Source organism: Octopus sinensis, linkage group LG5 (genome assembly GCF_006345805.1).
Source record: "Octopus sinensis linkage group LG5, ASM634580v1, whole genome shotgun sequence".
Lineage (NCBI taxonomy): Eukaryota > Metazoa > Mollusca > Cephalopoda > Octopoda > Octopodidae > Octopus > Octopus sinensis.
Window position 1 is genome coordinate 21,989,230 of NC_043001.1, and position 24,104 is coordinate 22,013,333.

General features: G+C 38.8%; 1 protein-coding gene across 1 annotated transcript in view; it reads left to right on the forward strand.

Annotated features, from left to right (window-relative positions):
* Positions 1 to 24,104, forward strand: part of LOC115211790 (actin-like protein 6B) — a 148,121-nt gene that overhangs the window by 54,142 nt on the left and 69,875 nt on the right. The window contains exons 2-5 of the mRNA XM_029780479.2: positions 7,104 to 7,180; positions 15,740 to 15,905; positions 17,527 to 17,627; positions 19,296 to 19,393. Of these exons, the coding sequence (XP_029636339.1) occupies positions 7,104 to 7,180; positions 15,740 to 15,905; positions 17,527 to 17,627; positions 19,296 to 19,393 (442 nt within the window). The remainder of the gene's footprint in view (positions 1 to 7,103; positions 7,181 to 15,739; positions 15,906 to 17,526; positions 17,628 to 19,295; positions 19,394 to 24,104) is intronic.

Here is a 24,104-nt window from a genome sequence, read left to right on the forward strand (position 1 = left end):
ACACATGCACTCATTCTCATGCTCTTGCACACACACAAACACACGCATGTGTGTGGTTGGTGTTAGGAAGGGCATCTGGCTGTAAAAATCCTGCCAAAACAGTTACAGAAGTCTGGTGCAGGCTTCTGTCTGGCTGGCATCTTGTCAAACCGTCCCACCCATGCCAGCATGGAAGGCAGACATTAGACGATGATGATGATATATAATAGACTTCTTTTAGTTTTCATCTACCACATTTATTCCCTAGGCTTTGGTTGGTCCAGGGCTGCAGTAGATATTTACCCAAGGTGCCATGCTGTGGGACTGAACCTTGAAACCATGAGGTTGAAAAGCAATCTTAACCATAGAACCACACCTGCATCTTTCTTTCTCTCTCTCTCTCTCTCTCTCTCTCTCTCCCCTAGCTATCTATTTATCTATGGTGAGTTGAAAACTTTAATCAACTGAAGTTATCCAAGCAATTAGTAAATGAATCTCTCCGTTTAGATATATTTAAAATCTAAAAAGCAAAAAGCAAAAACCTAGCACAGAAGGTTGCTCCCATAAGATCAATTGAGCAAAAAATCGTGGACAATATAGACAGTGCATATTTGAGTAGATCTGGTTTTTTAAGTCAACTGGTGCAAGCAGCGGACATAATTTGGCCTTGATAGAGCTCCTCAGAGAAGCATATTTAGCATGTGCTGCTCAGTTGGTAAAACTAAGAGGAATCAATACACACACACAGACACACACACACACAAGGGAGAGAGGGAATATAGTGGAATCGATTATTAATATCAATAATATGGTTGGGAGATGATACATTTTGTCGATAGTTTAAACAAATCTGCATTATCGGTTTTTTTTTTTTTTCATCCTTTTAACTTATGCCAACCATTCTTCACTAAATTAAACACAATTTTGGATTTATTTATCCTCATTCATCATCATCATTATCGTCCGCCTTCCATGCTAGCATGAGTGCCTCTCAATATTTTCTATGGTCTACATCTTTCCTGGCTGGGAGAAGGAAATTCTAGTGAAAGACATGAACTATTTAAGCATTTGCTTGTCCAGTAGCACTTTTCAACATTTTGTTCATATAATGGGGTGGTACAACACTCCTTTAGAAGAACTTCATGATTTGTTATTCAAATATAGGCATAGGAGTGGCTGTGTGGTAAGTAGCTTGTTTACGAACCACATGATTCCGGGTTCAGTCCCACTGCGTGGCACCTTGGGCATGTGTCTTCTACTATAGCTTTGAGCCAACCAAAGCCTTGTGAGTGGATTTGGTAGATGGAAACTGAAAGAAGCCCGTTGTATATATGTGTATATATATATATATATATATATATATATATATATATATATACAAGCATATACTAATATATATATACTAATCCATTCTTGTTGCTTCTTTCTCGTTTATATATATATATATATATATATATATATATATATGTCTGTGTTTGTCCCCCCAACATCGCTTGACAACCGATGCTGGTGTGTTTACGTCCCCCGTAACTTAGCGGTTCGGCATTAGAGACTGATAGAATAAGTACTAGGCTTACAAAGAATAAGTCCTGGGGTCGATCTGCTCGACTAAAAGCGGTGCTCCAGTATGGCCACAGTCAGATGACTGAAACAAATAAAAGAGTAAATATATTCATTCTGCTGCTTCAACACATTTCTCCATTCACTGATGAACAGATTGATTGCATTAGCTTCAATCTTTTACTTGTTTCAGTCAGGCTGGCCATGCTGGGACACGGTCATGAAGGGTTTTTAGATGAATGGATTGACCCCGGTATTTTTTTTTTTTTGGCAAGCTTGGTATTTTTATATTGGTCAATTTTGCTGAACAGTTAAGTTATGGGGATGTAAATGCACCAACACCAGTTGTCAAGCATACAAACATACATACACACACCATACGTGATTTTTTTCCTCCATCTTCCCTTCTCTGGATCTTTCCTCTTCCTATGTTTCTGACGAAGAGCTCCGCTCGAAATGTAGAACCCTCCTTCTTCCCTTCCTTCCTAAGCGTCCAATAATACTATATTTGTGCCACGTCCTCGCGTTGTTGTGTTTTTTTGTGCTTTCATGTTTGGATTAACTTTATATGTGTATGTATATATATATATTTCTTTATTGCCCACAAGGGGCTAAACATAGAGGGGACAAACAAAGACAGACAAAGGGATTAAGTCGATTACATCGACCCCCAGTGCGTAACTGGTAATTTATTTATCAACCCCGAAAGGATGAAAGGCAAAGTCGACCTTGGCGGAATTTGAACTCAGAACATAACGGCAGAAGAAATATATATATAGTTAATTCAAACATGAAAACACAAAGAGAAAGCACAACAACGCGAGGACGTGGAACAAGTATTGTGTTATTGGATGCTTGGGAAAGAAGGAGAATTTAACATTTTGAGCGGAGCTCTTTGTCAGAAACATAGGAAAAGGAAAGACGTAGGAAAAAAAAATCACCAACGATACACACACGGTCATATAGTGAATACATATATATATATATATATATATATATATATCATGTGATCACGTGACCGACCAGGCTATCAGGTGTTGCTACACATCACTGGTCACAATGTGCTTCGCATTGTTTTAGCCATCAAGTGACGCCACCCCACTAGCTAAGTGAGCAGGCCAACAGAAGAAAGAGCGAGAGAAAGTTGTAGCGAAAGAGTACAGCAGGGATTGCCACCATCCCCGCTCTGGGAATTGAAACCGCAATCCTACCTCCGCGAGTCCGCTACCCTAACCACTGGGCCATTACGCCTCCACCTATATATGTATGTATGTATGTATGTATGTGTGTGTGTGTGTGTACACACACAATGGGTTTCTTTCAGATTCTGCCTACCAAATTCACTCACAAAGTTTTGGTCTGCCCAAGGCACTTGCTCAAGGTACCACACAATGCAACTGAACTTGGAGCCATGTGGTCGGGAACCAAGCTTCTTATCACACAGCCATGCCAGTGCCTGTATAATAGATGACACTTTCAGACTTCCTCTTAGTGCTATCTTGACACACTTGGAAATGAGCACATTTCACAATAGCAAACAGATTGCACTTCTCTTACTATTTCTTTTTCTCACTCCCTGAGCAAAATATGAGAAAAGAGAAGACTAGCTGACCTAACATCTGAAAAATATAAGCTTTAAAAAGAAAAGAAAAAAATTGGGAGTGTCTGAGTACCTTGCTGGTCTAATGCAGTATTAAAATAGGAAATGTCTTATAAACTAATGAAACTTTCTTTGTTGACCAGAGAAATTTGAAATATTCCTAAACAGCAATATTTTTTTTCTTTCCTTAATTTTACAGTAGTACAAGATATCAATTTGTTTGCAAGAGTAATCAAAATAATACTGAATTTACTGGCTAGTGGCTGTGTGGTAAGTAGCTTGCTTACCAAGTACATGGTTCTGGGTTCAGTCCCACTGTGTGGCATCTTGGGCAAGTGTCTTCTACTATAGCCTCGGGCTGACCAACGCCTTGTGAGTGGATTTGGTAGACAGAAACTGAAAAAAGCCTGTCGTATGTATGTGTATATATATATATATATATTTATATGTTTGTGTGTCTGTGTTTGTCCCCCCAATATCACTTGACACCCGATGCTGGTGTGTTTACGTCTCTGTAACTTAGTGGTTTGGCAAAAGAGACCGATAGAATAAGTACTGAGCTTACAAAGAATAATCCTGGGGTCGATTTGCTTGACTAAAGGCGGTGCTCCAGCATGGCCACAGTCAAGTAAAGAGTAACCCTTTAGCATTTAAACCAGCCATATCTGGCCCAAACATACTACTTGTTTTATGGTCAAGCTGGGAAAACCTGGTCTTTCATATCCACCCTACAATGACATTCTATAAATAAACAATCACCTCATCAAAACCTTGAAGCTATGAGATAATGCATGATTAATTCAAAAACAATGTGAATAAATAAGCATTACATTTGACAGAGTAATCTGAATGCTGAAGAGTTAAGTGAAAAAGTGACACAGGATGGCTTTGATGTTGCTTTAAATTCTACATAAGTGAGAATGGTCTACTTTGATAGGAAATTCTTTTCAGCTTTTACTTGTTTCAGTCATTGAACTACAGCCATGCTGGAGTACTGCCTTGAGTTGAGTTGAACAATCATCTCTAGTACATGTTTTTTAAAGTCTGGTGCTTATTCTATCGGTCTCTAAGTTACTGGGAAGTAGGCAAACCAACACCAGAGGGGGAGGACAAATACTAGGCCAAACACACACATACACATACATGCAAATGGATTTTACACAGTTTCCATCTACTAAATTCACTCATGAAGCTTTGGTCAAGCTTGGACTATAATAGAAGACATTTGCCCAAATGCTGTGCAGTGGGACTGACCTGAATCTGGAACATTTTGTTGCAAAGCAAGATTCTTAACCACTCACCTATGCAAATTCCTTATTTCCAATCTAATTTGGTATGAAAATCTTTAGTTACTATTTCAGAATAAATTCATGGCTTTTCTAGAATGGACATTTTATCTTACAGGGCCGATGCCAGCGCCACTTTGGCTGGGTTCCGCGCCGATGGCACGTAAAAAGCATCAACCAATCGTGGCTGTTGCCAGCTTCCTCTGGCACCTGTGCTGGTGGCACGTAAAAAGCACCCACCACACTCACGGAATGGTTGGTGTTAGGAAGGGCATCCAGCTGTAGAAACACTGCCAGATCAGATTGGAGCCTGGTGCAGCCATCTGGCTTCGCAGACCTCGGTGGAACCGTCCAACCCATGCTAGCATGGAAAACGGACGTTAACCCTTTTGTTACTGTATTTATTTTGAGATGCTCTGTGTTTCTTTCAATTATTTTGAATATAACAAAGAATTTAGCAAAATAACTTAGTTATCATTAAACAAGTGTTAGGAACGTAAATTGTGACTAAAGCTTTGTGGAATATTTAAATTCAAAACTTATGAAAACAAGACATTTTACCACAGAGCCAGAGCCGGTTTTGGCCGGGTTAGTAACAAAAGGGTTAAACGATGATGATGATGATGATGAGAATGTGGTGCTGTTATTTTATAGTTCTTTCTTGTGACTGTAAAACTGATCATAACATTGCCTGGTCTTACTTTCTGTTTCCAATGAATTATTCATCCGACTTTGTGAATTTCAGAGGCCAACGCAATTGGTTTTAAACATTGTATAAGTTCTATTTTCTTGATTAATTGAATTTGATTAGGGGCAGAAATAAGGTTTTATTGATTATAAGGTCTGATATCACAATGGTGGGTTAACTGTACTTTAATGATACATTGCAGGTTTAACATTTTATATATTTAACATATATGTCCATCCATCTTCTCTGTCCACTATTCTTGGGAAGGTTGTCGGGGGTAGAATCCTCAGGGTCCTATCAGAAGCAGCTGCTATTGATACACTTTCTGGTTGAATTGTCGAGCTTGACCAACTGAGGCGATAGGTGTCATCCAACTGTCTCATTTTTGGTCTAGTCCTTGGTCTCTTGCTGGTTGGCTCAGCTAGAAGAATCTGTCTCATGCTTCTTTCCTATGACATTCAAGTTAGAATTCCAGAGTCCTGAAGCTGTGACCTCTCAATGTGAAATAGCTACTCAACCTGTAGAGACTCTCTGATTTTCAAGCTTTGCACTTTGTCAACTAACATTATTCCAGAGATTCTTTCGAGGAACCCCATTTCTTATTTCTTTATTGCTCACAAGGAGTTAAACACAGAGAGGACAAACAAGGTCAGACAAAGGGATTAAGTCAATTACATCGATCCCAGTGCGTAACTGGTACTTAATTTATTGACCTTGAAAGGATGAAAGGCAAAGTCAACCTTCGTGGAATTTCAACTCAGAATGTAGCAGCAGACGAAATACTGCTAAGCATTTCGCCCGGTGTGCTAACGTTTCTGCCAGCTCACCGCCTTAAAAGTAGCTCTTCTGTTTAGCTACAAGGCCTAATTATAGTGCATAAGCAGGGATAAACAAAGTCGACCTCAGCAGAATTTGAACTCAGAACGTAAAGACAGACAAAATACGCTAAGCACTTCACCTGCCATTGTGCAAACGTTTCGCCCCATTTCTGCCACATTGTATTCACTGTGTAGAGTGGTTGGTGTTAGGAAGGGCATCCAGTCATAAAAACTATGCCAAAACAGACACAGAAGCATGGTGCCCGCTTCTGCCTGGCCAGCTCCTGTCAAACCGTCCAACCCATGCCAGCATGGAATGAAGACATCAAACGATGATGATGATGTATTCACAATTATACTAGGGATTAAAACTTGTTCACAGGTCTACTTGCAGTATGTTAATGTCTGTTATGTGACACTTGTCACAGATATTAAGGTTTTTGAGTGTTTAACCCTTTAGTACCGAGATTACTTTATCAAATGTTATGTTTTGAATTAATCAAGTTAGTTAGTTAGTTAGTTAATTTGGCTCAAAAGCAAATAGCAAGGCCATGTAGGGGGACATGGAGTTAAGTACAGGGTGGTGTTCATGTAAAGAGTTCAGGCCACTTGAGGTCTAGGGAGGCTTTGAACAAAGCCGTCGTCGGCATCTTCACCATCTCGTCTGGCAGCCTGTTCCACGGATCCGCAACCCGGACGGAGAAAGCTCCTCTCCTTCGATTATTATCTTGTAGCTTTAAGATTCCGAATGATGTGATTCTTTACTTTTAGTATGACATTGTAGAGATCTAGCTGACTTGAATTTGAAGCAGATAGAATATTCAGTTTAAATGCTAAAGGGTTATGGATATTTATTATATTTTTTTTGTATTTTGTTTCAAAAAGATGATTTAACAAATGCAAAAAGAGATTTGTTTTTGAGGAGGTAAAAATTCTTCAGTTATATTCCTTGTCATGGTGAGATGAACAGAGACATTCATAATCAAACAGAACATTGACATTTAGTATCAATCCTCTATTCTATTGAAATACGTTGGATTGTCTTTACAGATTAAATAAAGAATGTATGCTATTTGAAATAATACTTTTACTGTTTGTGAAGATATTTCTCCAAACCAACAATAGTCTGTGATTTGAAATGTTACTGAAATAATATATATTTCTCTCTGTAGATGAAGTTGGTGCGCTGGTATTTGACATTGGTTCTTATTCATTTCGTGCTGGATATGCTGGAGAAGACAGTCCAAAAGTAAGTGAATCCAGTTTTATTAAAGAAAAGAAATAAACTTCCAAACCTCTTATTAATATTTTTTGTTTTTATTTGTATTTGGAGCATTCCTATATTTTTTGTTAGTTTTTCTTTCTTTCTTTCCTAACTCCTTCAACCTGGATCAACCTCAAATACTGCATTTAATCTATTTTCTAACAATATTCTCCTCCATGCTTCATCTACATTACAATTCTATCATATTTTACTACCAACAATTTTTTTGGCTACAGATTTCCTATATTCTCTTGTCTTCGGCTTGGATATCTTCTTCTTTTGTTGCAGCAGTATTTGATCTCTTGCCAAAGAAATGTTGCTTTAATTCTCTGTTTACCATACTGACAATTATTATTCACAAACTATTCTGATCCATATCACCATCATTATTTTTCCATTCTTGCAACGCTTGTCTGCATGCAGAATACAGCATATTTTCTCATCTTTCAATTCTGCACACAGTATTTCATGAAGTTGAAACTAGTGCTTTTACGGTGGAATTCTGTTTCTACTCACTATGATATGATATGAAATCTATTTAAAAACGATGAGATTATGAGAAGCCCTTGTCATATTACATGTGATTTACTTATTCAGCTCTGATTAATATTCACACACATTGTCTTTTTAATGTGACAATAAAAATTGATTAAATCTGGTAAACGGATACAATTTATAAAAGGAAGAAATTGTTTAAAAGCTGTTCATCTTCCTTTGATCAAATGTTGAGGAATAACTGTCTTTTAGCAATTATCTAGATCAATTTTTTTATCACTTGTTTTACTAACATTTTTTCAATTACAGCCCCCCCTCCTACAATTCATCAAAATGAAATACATGTACATGTACATTTTCATCTATGCACTCACACATAACATCTAATACTATTGTACTTGTAGTATTAGATATTATATATGTGTGTATATATGAACATGTACCTATATATATATATATATGAACGCAGCCTCCTGGCTTCCCAGACCCCAGTTGAACCGTCCAACCCATGCTAGTATGGAAAGTGGACGTTAAACGATGATGATGATATATATATATATATATATATATATATATATGAACGCAGCTGCCTGGCTTCCCAGACCCCAGTTGAACCGTCCAACCCATGCTAGCATGGAAAGTGGACGTTAAACGATGATGATGATATATATATATATATATATATATATATATATATATATATATATCTGTAAATATAATATGTGACAATATGTGACAATTATTCATGGCTACCGAATAATTGTCACATATTACATTTACAGATAAATTCCTCTATTTACATAATATCGAGGTCTCTTTCTTTCTTTTGTTGTCTTACTGTTTTTATCAATATATATATATATGTATATATGTATCATCATCATTTAGCATTTGCTTTTCATGCTGGCATGAGTTTGATGGTTTTACTGGAACTGGTAAGCTGGAGAGCTGCACCATGTTCCAGTCTGATTTTGGCATGGTTTCTACAGCTGGATGCCCTTCCTAATGCCAACAACTCCAAGGGTGTAATGGGTGCTTTTTATGTGCCACCAGCACAGGTGCTTTTCTGTTCCAGTGGCATGGGTGCCAGTTACTTGACAGTGGCATCGGCCATGTCTATGATTTCACTTGGTTTGGTGAGTTTTCTCAAGTACAGCATATTGCCAAAGGTCTCGGTCACTTGTCATCGTCTCCGTGAGGCCCAATGTTTGAATATCATGCTTCACCACCTCATCCCATATCTTCCTGGGTCTACCTCTTTCACAAATTCCCTCCACAGTTAGAGATCAGCCCTGTACACAGCTGTCCTTGTCCATATGCATCATATGACCATACCAGCACAGTCTCTCTTGCACAATATATATATGATGCCTCTTCTGCCTAACTTTTCTCTCAAGGTGCTTACATTCTGTCGCACATACACACTGACATTGCACCTCCAGTGAAGCATACTAGCTTCATTTCCTTCAAGCCTATGCATGTCTTCAGAAGTCATAGCCCATGTTTCACTGCCATGTAGCATGGCTGTTTGCACACAAGCATCATACAATCTGCTTTTCATTCTGATGGAGAGACCTTTAGATACCAACAAAGATAAAAGGTCTCTGAACTTTGCCCAGCCTATTCTTATTCTAGCAGCTATGCTATCAGAACACCCAACTCCACTGCTGACTTGATAACAGAAGCTAACAACTACTTCTAGGTAACCCCACCTGTCATTTTGATGGAGTCCATTTTCTGTACATTTCTAGTGTTTATTGTACCTGTACATCTACCTCACACAAAGATTATTTTCCCTGTTAACCTTCCTCTGATATTGCTGCACCTCTTATGTGCCCATAGCTTGCACCAGGTACATCTTATGGGGTTTCTGGCTATGCTTTTTCTACATATTGAGCAGGGCTATTTACTTGAAGGGATTTGTGATTTGTCCACTTTACTACTTACTAAGATTTTGGTTTTTGCTAAATTAACTCTAAGGCCCTTTGGTTCGAGACCTTGCTTCCACATCTAAAATTTCTTCTTGTTCTGGTGGTGATGCTATTAGTGCAAGGTCATCAGCATAGAAGAGTTTCAGGAGGCAGCTCGACTTAAATTCCTCTGTTATTGCCTGGAGGGCTGTGATGAACAAGGTGGGGGGCTGAGGACTGATCTTTGAACCCCTACTTATATCCTGAATTCAATGTTATACTCATTGCTAACCCTCACCTTACTGACAGCATACCTGTACACGGTTTGTACAGCTCTCACCAACAACTCCTCTATCCCTAGTTTTCACATTGACCACCAGACAAGAGAGCTGGGGGACCCTGTTGAAGACTTTCTCCATGTCAACAAAAGCCAAGTACAAGAGTTTATTTTTGGCTAGATATTTCTCCTACAGCTGCCTTAACAGAAATATAGCATTGGTGGTGCTGCTTCTCTCTGGCACAAATCCAAATTGCATCTCATCTAGACTAACTCTCTTTCTGTAACTTTCATCACCTCATCATTATCCAGTGTTTTAAATCCAGGTTTTGTCCCCATTAATGGGAGTGGCTGGATCTACCTCAATGACATAGTAACTGCCTTCACACCATTTCGCTATCTTGCCCAGTTTTGGGCATCCTCCTTTTTTCAAGCCAACCCTCCCAATCTCCTCCTCTACCTGTCCCCTCCACCTTGCTTTCACGCTCCATTTACCTCAAATGCAATCACCCTCCTCAGATCATGATCTTCATCCCTCCTAAACGCATGCCCATACCACCTCACTCCATTCGCCCATGCCAACCATTCTACCAATTCCTCCAACCCCAGCATCCCATCAAATCCTCAGTCCTCCTCTTATCAAATAGCTTCACCCCACACATTTCTCTTAACATTGCTCTCTTAGTTCTTCTCAAAATTGCCATCTCGCTCTCCCCCAGACACAATACAGCATTGTAGCTCTCACACAACTCCTATAGACCCTTTCTTTCATCTTTAATGAGAACTTTTTCCCATATAACAACACTCCACATTTCCTGAACTTCACCCAGCCAATTCTTGCTCTTGCTGTCACAGCTGCTTCACATCCACCACTTACATCCACCATGTCTCCCAAATAACTAAACCCTCTCACCGTTTCCATCTTGTTAGATAGCATTTCCACTGGTTCCACCAGCCTACATTCTCCTTTCTCACATCTTCCACAAACAAACTCTCTCACCAGTCTTGGGGTCACCTTCATTTTCGTACATCTACCATGAATCCATTTCTCACATCTCGTACACAACACCACATTTGCTATTACCCTCATCCCACATACACCACATGGATCAATCTTACTCACTAACACTTCTCCTTCCACCCTGCTCACCATCACCTTTGTCTTCCGGAGGTTTACCTTCAAACCCTTGCTTTCAAATGCCTCCTTCTGTTTCCAAAACTTCTCCCTCAATCCCTCCATTGTCTCACTCATCAGAATGAGGTTATCTGCATACAGTATCTCCATTATCAATCCCTCTCTTGCACTGTACATGCCTGTACATGACTTGTACAGCTCTCACCAATGACTCATCTACCCTAGTTTCCACATTGACCACCAGACAAGAGAGCTGGGGGATCCTGTTGAAGACTTTCTCCATGTCAACAAAAACCAAGTACAGGAGTTTATTTTGGGCTAGGTATTTCTCCTGCCTTAACAGAAATATGGCACAAATCCAACAGTTTGATACCTCTGTAATTATTTCTGTCTAAGGTGTCACCTTTACCTTTGTAGCAGTTGACTATGGTGCTGCTACACCAGTCATTGGGTATGAGTCCTTTGTGTACAACCTCATTAACTATATGGGTGACTAGATCATAACCCATTCCACCAGATATTTTAAGCATCTCAGCAGTGATTCCTGATGGGCTGGGGACTTTCCCAGTCTTCATATCCTTCATGGCTTTATCTATTTCTTTACTACCCACAAGGAGCTAAACACAGAGGGGACAAACAAGGACAGACAAATGGATTAAGTCAATTACATTGACCCCAGTGCGTAACTGGTACTTAATTTATCGACCCCGAAAGGATGAAAGGCAAAGTTGACCTTGGCGGAATTTGAACTCAGAACGTAATGGCAGATGAAGTATGGCTACGCATTTCGCCCGGCATGCTAACATTTCTGCCAGCTCACCGCCTTCATGGCTTTATCTACCATGCTACTGTCTATTCGGATTGCTAGTCCCTCTGTTGGATCCACAGTAGGCAGACTCTCCTTCTCCCATGTGTTCTCTATATTTAGTAGCTTTCATAGTGGAACTTCCAGTTATCATCTATGTTACAAGTCTGTAACTCCTCTTCCTTCTCACTAAATGCTTCAGCTAGGATGTCTCTAAATCTCTGACTATTCAAAGGATCCTTAAGCTTTCATATCTTTCATGCTGGGGTCACCTTTATTTTCGTACATTTACTATGAATCCATTTCTCACATCTCTTTTTCAAGCTGGTTTACTTTTTGGGTTCCTTTCTACCTGTAGCTTGAAGTCACTAATGAGTAACCTATGCTGAGGGGTACTCTCTTCACTAGGGAAGGACTTTGCATTTATGAGCAACCATGAATCCTGCTTTCTGGTGAGAATGTAGTCAATTTGGTTACCATGGTCACCAGATTTATAGGTTATCAGGTGACCAACTGGCTTTCTGAAGTTGGTGTTGCAGATCATTAGGTTATTTGCATCACAGAACTCCAACAGTCTTGTTCTCTCTTCATTTCGGGAACCATGGCTCCCATGCGCCCCATGGAAGGCACCTGGGTGCTGCCCAACATGTCCATTGAAATCACCAGCCATGAAGATAAGGCCATTGCCATTTATCTTTGAAGTGGCTTGAATAGCCATGTTGAGTTGTTCCATCTGTTGAACATAGAGTTCCGCGTTGACCGATTGGTTCCATTCAAGCAAGTCATAATGGATAATCCCTTCCAGTCCCACCATATGCACAATGTCGTTTTACATAGATGAAGATCTTGTTTCATGCGCGGTGTCGCTTGTTTATTGGGGCTAAGCCATTCCTTACACTGCTTCATATCAATGTACAGGCACCATTTTTTGTCGCCAGTAACGATTTGGTCAAGAAATTGTTGCTTGTGTCCATGAGTTGAGTAGTGACAAGCAAGCAAATCAGCAGAGATTGTGGCTCGTTGATTTTTGTTGTCACTTAAAGCATGCGGATTCCATGCTCCATACTTCTGAACCTTTCCCATTAAGTGAAGATGCTTCTCTATAGCAGTATGGGAGCATTCAATTTTCTCTGCCAGTTCCCTTGTCGTTTGATGAGAGTTTACATGCAAAAGTTGGAATCGCTCTTCATTGAACTCAACTGGATGGCCAGTATGAGGTGCATCTTTGAGGTCAAAATTTCCATTTTTGAACTTGGCATACCAATCACGAATGGTTCTTTCAAGTATGGCACCCTCTCCATACACAGCACAAATGTCGCGAGCAGCTTTTGTGGCCTTAGAACCTTGATTAAAAGCAAAAAGGAGGTGTCGAAAATGCTCACTTATCTTAACTTGACATTCCATTTTAATGATCTGAAAATAAACAAAAATTAACTAGAATTAACTAGAAAAAAAAAAAAGATTCCAAAATGATTCAGAAATAGAATTCTCAAAAAAAAAAAAGATTCCAAAATGATTCAGAAATAGAATTCTCAAAAAAAAAAAAAAGATTCCAAAATTTTAAAATGCAATAAATTCCAAAATTTAAAAAAAAATGCCAGGAACTTAGTTGCCAACCCAATACTCCACTTGAAATGTTACAAATGTAGGAATTTCTTTCAGACCTGGTTTTTTAGTTTGAGGATTTTCTCCCTTCATTCTTGAAGGCCCTGAAAAGTTCATGGACATTTCCTTCCTTTCTGACTAAGCAATACTCTTTAGAGCAGTACATTCTTCCTACTCATAAACAGCAGTACAGATTACATCTGCTTGACATCACGGTATCTGTGGGTCCTTTCATACTGACCACTTGTCTATAACATAGCCAAGTCTGCATCCTAAAAGCTGGGCTTCCTCTTCATGATTAGAAAATATTTCAGTTTTTAATAGCTGGAAACCTACTGAATACCAGTGCAATCCTTAGAGTATTCTCTCTTTTATCTCTCTTTTACTTGTTTCAGTCATTTGACTGCGGCCATGCTGGAGCACCACCTTTAGTCGAGCAAATCGACCCCAGGACTTATTCTTTGTAAGCCCAGTACTTATTCTATCGGTCTCTTTTGCTAAACCGCTAAGTGACGGGGACGTAAACACACCAGCATCAGTTGTCAAGCAATGCTAGGGGGACAAACACAGACACACAAACACATACACATACATATATATATATATATATATATATATACACACATATATACGACAGGCTTCTTTCAGTTTCCGTCTACCAAATCTACTCACAAGGCATTGGTCGGCCTGGGGCTATAGCAGAAGACACTTGCCCAAGATGCCACGCAGTGGGACTGAACCCGGAACCATGTGGTTGGTTAGCAAGCTACTTACCACACAGCCGCTTACAGATGGTATATCTAGACCAGTGTATGTGTCTTGCATACACAGAAACATACTAAGTAGCATCCAAAAAAGAAACCTATTCAATTCAATTCATAAACTTTCATTCTACACTCTATAGCAACGACCAGACCACTGATGTGCAGTATCCACTCCCTATTTCTTCTATTGTTACACAACAGTTCCTGTTCTCTTGAAGCTGCAAACTCTTTTCTGATGTATCCACCTTTTCTCTAATCTTTCCTACTTTGTCTCAAATGTTTTCCCTCCCAACTTCTATAACTTCTCTGGTCACCAATGAAAGCCAGAAAGTAAGTTATTTTCCAAGACAGCAAATAGTGTGAGAAAAAGAATGAAAGTTAAATATTTGCAAAACTTACTCTGTTGCAATGAAATAGTAATTTTCCCTTTTTTTTTTCCTTCCACTTGGGTGAATAAACTTTGTAAGTATTATATGGAAAGGTATTTCATGAAGTGAAATGATGTGTAAATTGTTCACTGATCACCATTATGCGGATGCTCAAAGGGGCTGAGGCAATGACGAAAGACCGAGATCTCTGGAGATATGCTGTGACTGCAAAGACCTGACAAATAATGTGAGTTCATGGCTGTTTCCTGCACCAGCTTCACATAGCAGCCCCATCCCATCCAAAGTACCTTGGATCGCAGGACGGCCTGCTGTGCTTACCTTGGATCGTAGGGCGACCTGCTGTGCTTGAGGAGACCTATTGAGTCAAGTACATCAACATCAAAATAAAAATCAAATGGAAATTGTAGTTGTGATACCTGTGCTGGTGGCATGTAAAAAGCACCATCCGAACGTGGCTGATGCCAGCGCCACCTTGACTGGCTTCCGTGCTGGTGGCACGTAAAAAGCACCAACCGATTGTGGATGTTGCCAGCCTCCCCTGGCACCTGTGCCGGTGGCACGTAAAAAGCACCCACTACACTCACAGAGTGGTTGGTGTTAGGAAGGACATCCCAGTGCAGTCTCCTAGCTCCCCAGACCCCGGTCGAACCGACCAACCCATGCTAGCATGGAAAACGGACGTTAAACGATGATGACATTGACCATTTTTGTGGACACACAACTGTGTTATTGATGAGCATTGTAATTTGCTTGAAGCATCGTAGTACAGAAGTAGAATGAATGAATGAAATGAGAGGTAAGGAAAACGTCTAACAATACAGTAAGTTTAAAAAGCCTTTATATTTCAGGTGCAAAAGCTTATCTTCAGAAGACAATCCTGCCATTTGATAGATAGCAGGATTATCATAGCTCTTGCTATTTTGTATAGTCTGGTGTAAACTATCCAAAAACGGCAGGAACTTTGACTGTATTCTTCTGAAGAATATATTTGCACCCGAAATATAAAAGGTTTTTTTAACCTTTCAGCATTGTTAGACGCTTTCCTTATTTCTTATTTCATCCAGTGTCCTACTTGCGCAAGTGATTTTTTGATATTTTTGTTGAATATGTTTGTTTTAAATTTATATGAAATTTTAGGGAAAATCTTATTTACTTATTTTCTAGGCTGAACTCCCAAGTGTTGTTGGGATTGTGGATGAAGAGGTTCCATTTACAGAAAATGAAGCTGAGAGCTTGCCAAAGAATGAAAGAAAGTACTATATTGATACTAACTATTTGAAGGTGCCAAGAAAAGGAATGGAAATATCTACATTCCTGAAAGATGGCATGAGTAAGTCTTTTTTGAGTAACTTCTTTTTTGAAACAAAACAACAAAATAAGTTGAGAATTTTTTTCCCCCACACTCCCCTCCTGACACACCTTTGTGGCTCCTCTGCCATTTCATTGATGTTTTCCTGAAAGATCTAGAGCACCATTATAGAATATTCCTTGAAAAAGACATTGCTATGATGAGTATTGTTAACATACAGACAAATTTGCCACACCTGGTTGGATACTCAGAATGTAAAAGAACTAGAACAAATATCACAAATCATTTTGTCGAATGTTCTAATAATTCTGTCAGTTCACCAACTTGGTCTGGTGCCTAATCTTATCAACCTCAGGAGGTTCAAAAAGATGAAGTTGACCCTGGTGAGATTTGAACTCAGAATGTAAAGAACCAGAACAAGGCATTTTATCTCATACTCTGACAGTTCGATCAATACATCGTCATAGATGTTTTACTAGGCTGTTTATCATATCATTGTTATTGGATCATTCAGAGACTCACAGCATTCTCAATGGAATTGATCTCACCATGTCATTGTTCAAAATTTTTCTGAAAATACAGACGGCACAGACATGGCTGTATGATTATAAGTTCACAACCATGTGGTTCTTGTTTTGACCACACTGCCTGGCACCTTGGACAATACCATCTACTATAGATTAGTGCTTTGTGAGTGGATTTTGGTAGAAGAAACTTTGCGCAGAAGCCCATCGTGTGTGTATGTGTCATCATCATTATCATTTTAATGTCCACTTTTCCATCCTTGCATGGGTCGGATGGAATTTGCTAAGACAGATTTTCTTTGGCTAGATACCCTTCCTGCTACTAATCTTTACTTGTTTCCAAGCATAATAATGTGTCCCCTTGGCCAGACATGTTTTTCACAGAAGACTGGAAATGGACAACATACTTACACGATAGTGACCCTTGTTTACTACCATCCTGTGATGTTGGTCAGTACAGTGGTACACACAAATGTATACATAGACACTCAGACACACACACACATGCACAAAATGGGCTGAAATAAGTACTGGTGTTGATATGATCAACTAAATCTTTGAAGGCAGTGCTTTAAGGGTATGAGTCAATTTGGCACAGCTGCTTTGGCACCACTTACTTGGCATTGCCGATTTGACACTGACTTATTTGACATCAGGCATTTTAATGTATCTTTCATCCTCTCACCCTCCTGCACTCTCTGTGTTTATGTATGCGGAAATGGTTATATCAATAATTTCAATTAATAAATTGTAATGTCTGTCTGTCTGTCTCTCCCTTCTTGCCCTCTTCTTATCTGTATGTGCATATTCTTGTGTGTGTTTGTGTCCTCTCCTCCAACTCCAAAAAGTACCGTCACTAAAATGGAATCAGTACCAATCCAGTCAAATCATCAGTGTCCAAACACCTGTGCCCAGCTGTCTCATTCTGGTGCCCCAGCATAGCTGCAGTTCATAAAAGAATAAATACATTTTTATCTCCACTGCTTCTTTTTTCCCCCTTTTGTTAATGTCTTTATTCCACTCCAATTTTTGCTGTATTTTTCATACATTGACTTAATATTAGCTTATTTAAAAGTGCAACCCAAATTTTATTTTAATGTTTGCTCTCTTTTAATCAGTTGAAAACTGGGAGACCTATGAGAAGATGGTCGATTATGTGTATTCTCGTCACATCAAATCTGAACCTCATCTTCATCCTGTCATGATGTCAGAGCCTGCTGTAAGTTTTTTAAATTTCAGTCTGTTTAATTAAGGGATAAACATAGATAAATTGTAATATATTCATGTAAGATCATATTTAACACGTTTGAATGTATTCGGACATGATAAAACCTTTAGCTGTGGAGATAGTCTTCTCCACTTAGACATATGTTGAATTACATTTGTTTTGAACTGTGAGCAACATTGGATTATAGGACCCAAGCATTTCTGAGTTGTTTTGCTTCATCAGCTATGAAAACCAAATCAGTCACTCACAATCCATTTAGAAAACAGTTATTCTTGTTAAATCAGTGTATGGAATGTTTGCTGATGTGCAAAACGCTTGGTCAAGCTAGAATTAAATAATGTTGCATGAAGCAGCATTGAATAAAATATATTTAGCACTGCTTCATGCAACATCATTTAATAAATGATAATGATAAATTCTAATTTTAATTCAGATAACTTCTAATGTGATGTTACTAAAAAGTCATGTGATATCTTTTGTTCTTTTTTTCTGTTAAACAAATAAAAAGAAGTTAATTCATTTACAAGGTGTGGTGAGTAAACTGTTGTCTAAATTACGCAAAAATGAAAATAACACCGACATCTCATTTTAACAGATATATTTACCAGAATTACATAAAAATGTTTTGAAATACTAAAGAGTAAATTTATTCAATAAAATCACCCTTGGCTTCAATCACAGCCTCCAGATTACTTCGGAATCTCCTGCTACTCTTCTGGATGGTCTCCTTGTTTAAGTTGATGAATGCTGTCATAATCCTTGCCTTCAGTTCATCTTTGGTGTTACAAGGAGTTTTGTTGTCCTCTCACTCAACTGTGCCCCACACATAATAATCAAGGGAGTTGCAGTGTGGGGAGTTAGGTGGCCAGATGTTAGGGGTGATGTGGTCACAAAAATTGTCTGACAGCCACGACTGGGTTCTCCTGCTTGTGTGGCATGGCACAGTCCTGTTGCAGACACAGGGTCTTCCAGCAGCCACCCTCTTGACCCAGGGCAGCACTACCTCCTCCAGGCACTTGATGTGGGCCTCTGTGTTGAGTGTGAGGCCATGTGGGAAGATGAATGGAGGCATAACATTGCAATCACTAGTGATCACTTCAGACACCAGGATGTTTGATTTTTATCACTCTCGATGCATGTCCTCAGATTGACACCCAAATATTCTGAAATATATTTGAGCTTCCAGTGCAAATGCCAAGCACTACAGCATGTTGTTTCCAAATTTGTGGCAGAGTGAATTATGTCATGGTGCTGTTTTTTCACAGATGGTGCCCAACTGACCCTACTATACTGTGTAGCCAACAAAATCAAAAACAATCAATGCAAATGCATGAAATTAAAAATATAAAATGGGAGTCAATTTACTCAATTTACTGTATGTGTTGTGCACAATATGGAGGATGTACCATATTTGGAAACATTTGGAATGCGCATTTTTCTCCACTACCAAAAGTCTCAAAAAATTGCCCTGGGTTTTATATACAAAGTTAGACATAAAACACATACTGTAATGTACTAAAACTTTCTTTTCTGAAGATGTACTACTGTAATTGGGGTACATCTAATATACCCCCTTCATCTTTTATGCCATCAAATTCCATACAGCTCTGATTCTAATTTACTTGTTTATATCTAGGCTTGTTTTCTTTTATCTTGCAGTGGAACACAAAAGCTAAACGAGAAACATTAACTGAAGTCATGTTTGAGAAATATAATGTTCCAGCATTCTTCCTCTGTAAAAATGCTGTTCTGTCCGCGTATCCTTTTAATCAGTAATTTTAACTTTTTAGATAGTTATTTAACCCATTTGTTACTAACCCAGCTGAAACAGCCTCTGGCACTGTGGTACAAATGTCTTGTCAAAAGTTTTGAATTAAAATCTTACGCCAAACCTTAGTCACAATTTATGTTCCTAACTCCAACTTAATGATGACTAAGTTATTTTACTAAATTCTTTGTTATATTTAAAATTAATTGAAAGAAACACAGAGCATCTCAAAGTAAATATGGTAACAAAAGAGTTAAACTATGAACAAATGTGTTAAATTTAGAATCAATGTCCTTGATACAAGGTCATCTATTTTCCCTAGGTGTTGAAGACCTATTAAGCAATCCACTGCTGTTCCTACTAGAACAGATTTCTATATTAACCCTTTAGCATTTAAACCAGCCATATCTGGCCAAAGTATTTTATGTTCAGACCAGCTAGATCTGACCTCTCACACCTACTCTGCAATGTCATTCTAAAAATAAATAATTACATTATCGAAATTTCTAAGCTATGTGATAATGCAGATTAATTCAAAACAATGTGAAAAAATAAGCATTACATTTGACTGAGTAATCATCATCATCATCGTTTAACATCTGTTCTCCATGCTAGCATGGGTTGGACGGTTCGACCGGGGATCTGGGAAGCCAGAAGGCTGCCCCAGGCTCCAGTCTTATCTGGCAATGTTTCTACAGCTGGATGCCCTTCCTAACGCCAACCACTCCGTGAGTGTAGTGGGTGCTTTTTACGTGCCACCTGCACAGGTGCCAGGCGAGGCTGGCAACGGCCACGGTCGGATTGGTGCATTTTACGTACCACCGGCACGGAAACCAGTCGAGGCGGCGCTGGCTAATCTGAATACTAAAGGGTCAACGTAATTCCTAGTGAGATTACTTTTGCAGAAACCAGAAAGTCTTCACCTTTCCCTTGCAAAGTATTGGTATTTCCTTATTTTTATTAGATTATTATAGCTTTAAACATTAAAGCAGATATATGATGGTATAAAACATGTGTGCGTAAAAGAAAACAAAATCTGTGATAATTTACATATTTATGTATATTAACCTTTTAGCATTCAGATTACTTTGTCAAATGTAATAATTATTTATTCACATTTTATAAAGTTAATCCTGTATTATCTCATAACTTTGAGATTTCGAAGATGTGTCTGCTTATTTTTAGAATGACACTGCAGGGTAGGTGTCAGAGACTGGATCTGGTTAGTTTGAACATAAAACAGAATATTTGGGCCAAATGTAGTCAGTTTAAGTGCTAAAGGGTCAAGAGATTCTGTATTGCAACTCATCTCCATAACTGCGAGTTAACAGCTTTCCCTGTGCACTCTGTCATAAATTCTAAAATATCTTATATCTCCAAATTCTAATATTTGGTGGTAAATGTTGAAACAAAGTTTTAACTGCTGTATTTCAAGATAAGTAACTTAAAAGAATATGAGAAAGACTTTACAGGGGCAGGGTCTTATCTTGCAAGTTGCTTGGTGACCTCATTAATGACAATGCCATGTAAAATGTACCCAGTGCACTCTGTAAATTTGACTGGTTTTAGGAGAGGCTTGTAGCCATAGAAACAAACATTGGAGCTTGGCACAGCCCTTTGGCTCATTGGCTTCTGTCAAACTTTTCTAACCCATGCTAGCATGAAAAATGGACATTAGATGATGATGGTGAGAAAAGTTAGTCCACATTACTCCATAAGAAATATAGTTGTGACCATTTCATACCAGTGGATATGATTTGGGGCTACCTCCTTGATTTCAGACCAAGGGAGAATGATTGCTTCTGCTTCATCCTCCATGCCAACAATGCTGAAGAAACGTAAATTACAGGAGAAAATGAGGTGTGTGTAAAACATCAGGTTGTAGACGTACAGTCTGGCGGAATAACATTCGTAAGACATGAATAAATTCAGTTGCACTTACTTCAATTTAAAGGTTTTTTCAAGTTGGAGGTGATGTCAGTTCCATTATACAATACAATGTGAGTCAAATGTCATAATGTAGATATAAATTTTTTGGCGTTAGGAAGGGCATCCTTGGCGTTAGGAAGGGCATCCTGGCGTTAGGAAGGGCATCCAGCTGTAGAAACACTGCCAGATCTGACTGGGCCTGGTGGAGCCTTCGGGCTTCCCAGACCCCAGTTGAACCGTCCAACCCATGCTAGCATTGAAAGCGGACGTTAACGATGATGATGAGGATGATGAAATCTTACTTTAGACATCAGTTTCAGCAAACAAGGTAACAACGATATAAGCTTCATAACAGCTTTAAAATAAACGAAGATGAATGTCAGATGGAGAAGAGGGAAATTGCTCCAGAGTGGTTAAAGCAACTTTGGCTTAATAGTCATAATGACTAAAATAGTACCAAGTTAAACTTCCATGCTCTGTTAAAAGTGATAGAAGGAGCAGCTGGAAAATACATAGTCGACAGTTCAATGTCTTCACAGCAACTGACTGAACTTTTAGTCTTGGATGTGCCTTAGACTTGGGCGGAAGTTGATGTTTGAATTTTTGCAATGCTAACCTTAACTGGTCAGTGCCTGTCTCAAACAACTAACTCATGCTACAGTAAAAAAAAAAAAAAAAAAAAAAAATCATTTCTTACTACAAGGTTATCCAACTTTCCTCTTTCCTTCAGGTTGCCAATCTAACACTTGTCTTGCATTGCTTCTTGGTGATCTCCTTAGAGTGTGATCGTTCCAGCCCCGTTTCCTTTTCAGAATTTCTTGGTTGATGAGAGTCTGGTTCATTCTATCTCACAAACTTCTGTCTGAAATTTCATCTAGTCACTGGCAAAGGTCTGTAGCTTACTCTTTATAGCTTTGGTGACCCTCCAAGTTTCTGACCCTGATTAGGAAACCATTGTACAAAATTAGTTTCTCTATTAATTTGTTGGAGGTTTTTTTTTCCCCTGCAAACATGCAAAGAAGGAGTTGTAAAATACCATCTGGTAAAAGGTGGCACTGAGTTACAAAGATTTGAGAACCATTGACTTCAGTGTAGAAATTATTCAAAATGAATATGTTTGAATTATAATTCTCTGCTAGGTTAAATTTAAAAGTATTTCAATATCAGAAATGGAATTTTAAAGATTTTAGTTGGGGTTTGAGTAGCACATACTTTTTTAATGAGTAAACAGTCTAAAAACATATCAGTATCCAGAAATATTCTGTTGTCAGATATTTGGTTGTAATTGTCATGTTAATATTTGGATTAATAAGCAACACACAGTAAAGTATGTTTAGTTATGTGTGTATCTGGTCTTAAAAATTTAATGAAAACATGAATCCAACTTCAGCATTGAACTACAAGGTTCACCAAGGGAAGTAATCATAACTCTGTAAAAACTCTGCAAAAGCATTTCATATATTCATTTAATATATACTTATTGGAAGGCAGCAAGCTGGCAGAAACGTTAGCATGTCGGGCGAAATGCTTAGCACTATTTTGTCTGCCGCTACGTTCTGAGTTCAAATTCCGCCGAGGCCGACTTTGCCTTTCATCCTTTCGGGGTCGATTAAATAAGTACCAGTTACACACTGGGATCGATATAATTGACTTAATCCGTTTGTCTGTCTTTGTTTGTCCTCTCTGCGTTTAGCCCCTTGTGGGTAGTAAAGAAATAGAAATGTTAGTCCTGTTGCAGACGCAGGGTCTTCCAGCAGCCACCCTCTTGACCCAGGGCAGCACTACCTCCTCCAGGCACTTGATGTTGGGCCTCCGTGTTGAGTGTGAGGCTATGTGGGAAGATGAATGAAGGCATAACATTGCCATCACTAGTAATCACTTCAAACGCCAGGATACTTATTAATCCAAATATTAACATGACAATTATAACCAAATATCTAGCAAAATGCTTAACGCCATTTCACCCATCATTACTTCCTGGGTTTAAATTCCATCCAAGTTAATTTTGCCCTTTATCATTTTTGGGTTGATGAAATAAGTACCAGTTGAGCACTAAGGCCAATGTAATCAACTTACATCCACCCCTGAAATTACTGGCCTTTTGCCAAAATTTGAAACCAATATATACTAATTGGATCAGTGTGACAGTACATGGCCTTGTGGTTAGTGTATTATACTCATGATTGTAAAATCATTGTTTTGATTCCTAAACCAGCCAGTGCATTGTGTTCTATATAAAAATAATAATAATAATGAGATTATTGTATACAGTGCTCAGGTGCACCACAACTTTTCTAAAGTGCATATAAAGTATATGCAGTAATGTACAAATGTCTGGAAAGCGAACAGTGTACAAGTCAGATACAAGCTTGCGTGTGTATGGAGGGGAGAAAATCAGGTGGAGTGTTGGCGAATCTCAGGAAGCATGGAAGTTTTGAAGGATGCAGTTCTCTGACAACTAACAACTGATGCTGGCAGTTTGTTCCATACTTCAGCAACTTTTAGCGTAAAAAAATGTTTCCAAAAGTCATGGGAGCTGTGCTGTTTTCTGACTTTGTAAACATGTCCACGGGTGTTAGACAGATGGAGTTTGAAAAGGTGCTCAGAGTTATTGTTTGTACGATGGTTAATAATTTTATAGCTGTCTGCCAAGTCAGCTGCCAGACGTCGGAGTTTCAATGTATCCATGCCCAGGGAAGTAAGGCATTCGGAATATGGCAGCATTTCCTTTCACATTTCTTCAGTCCACTCAGGTGTAAATAAGTTCCAGC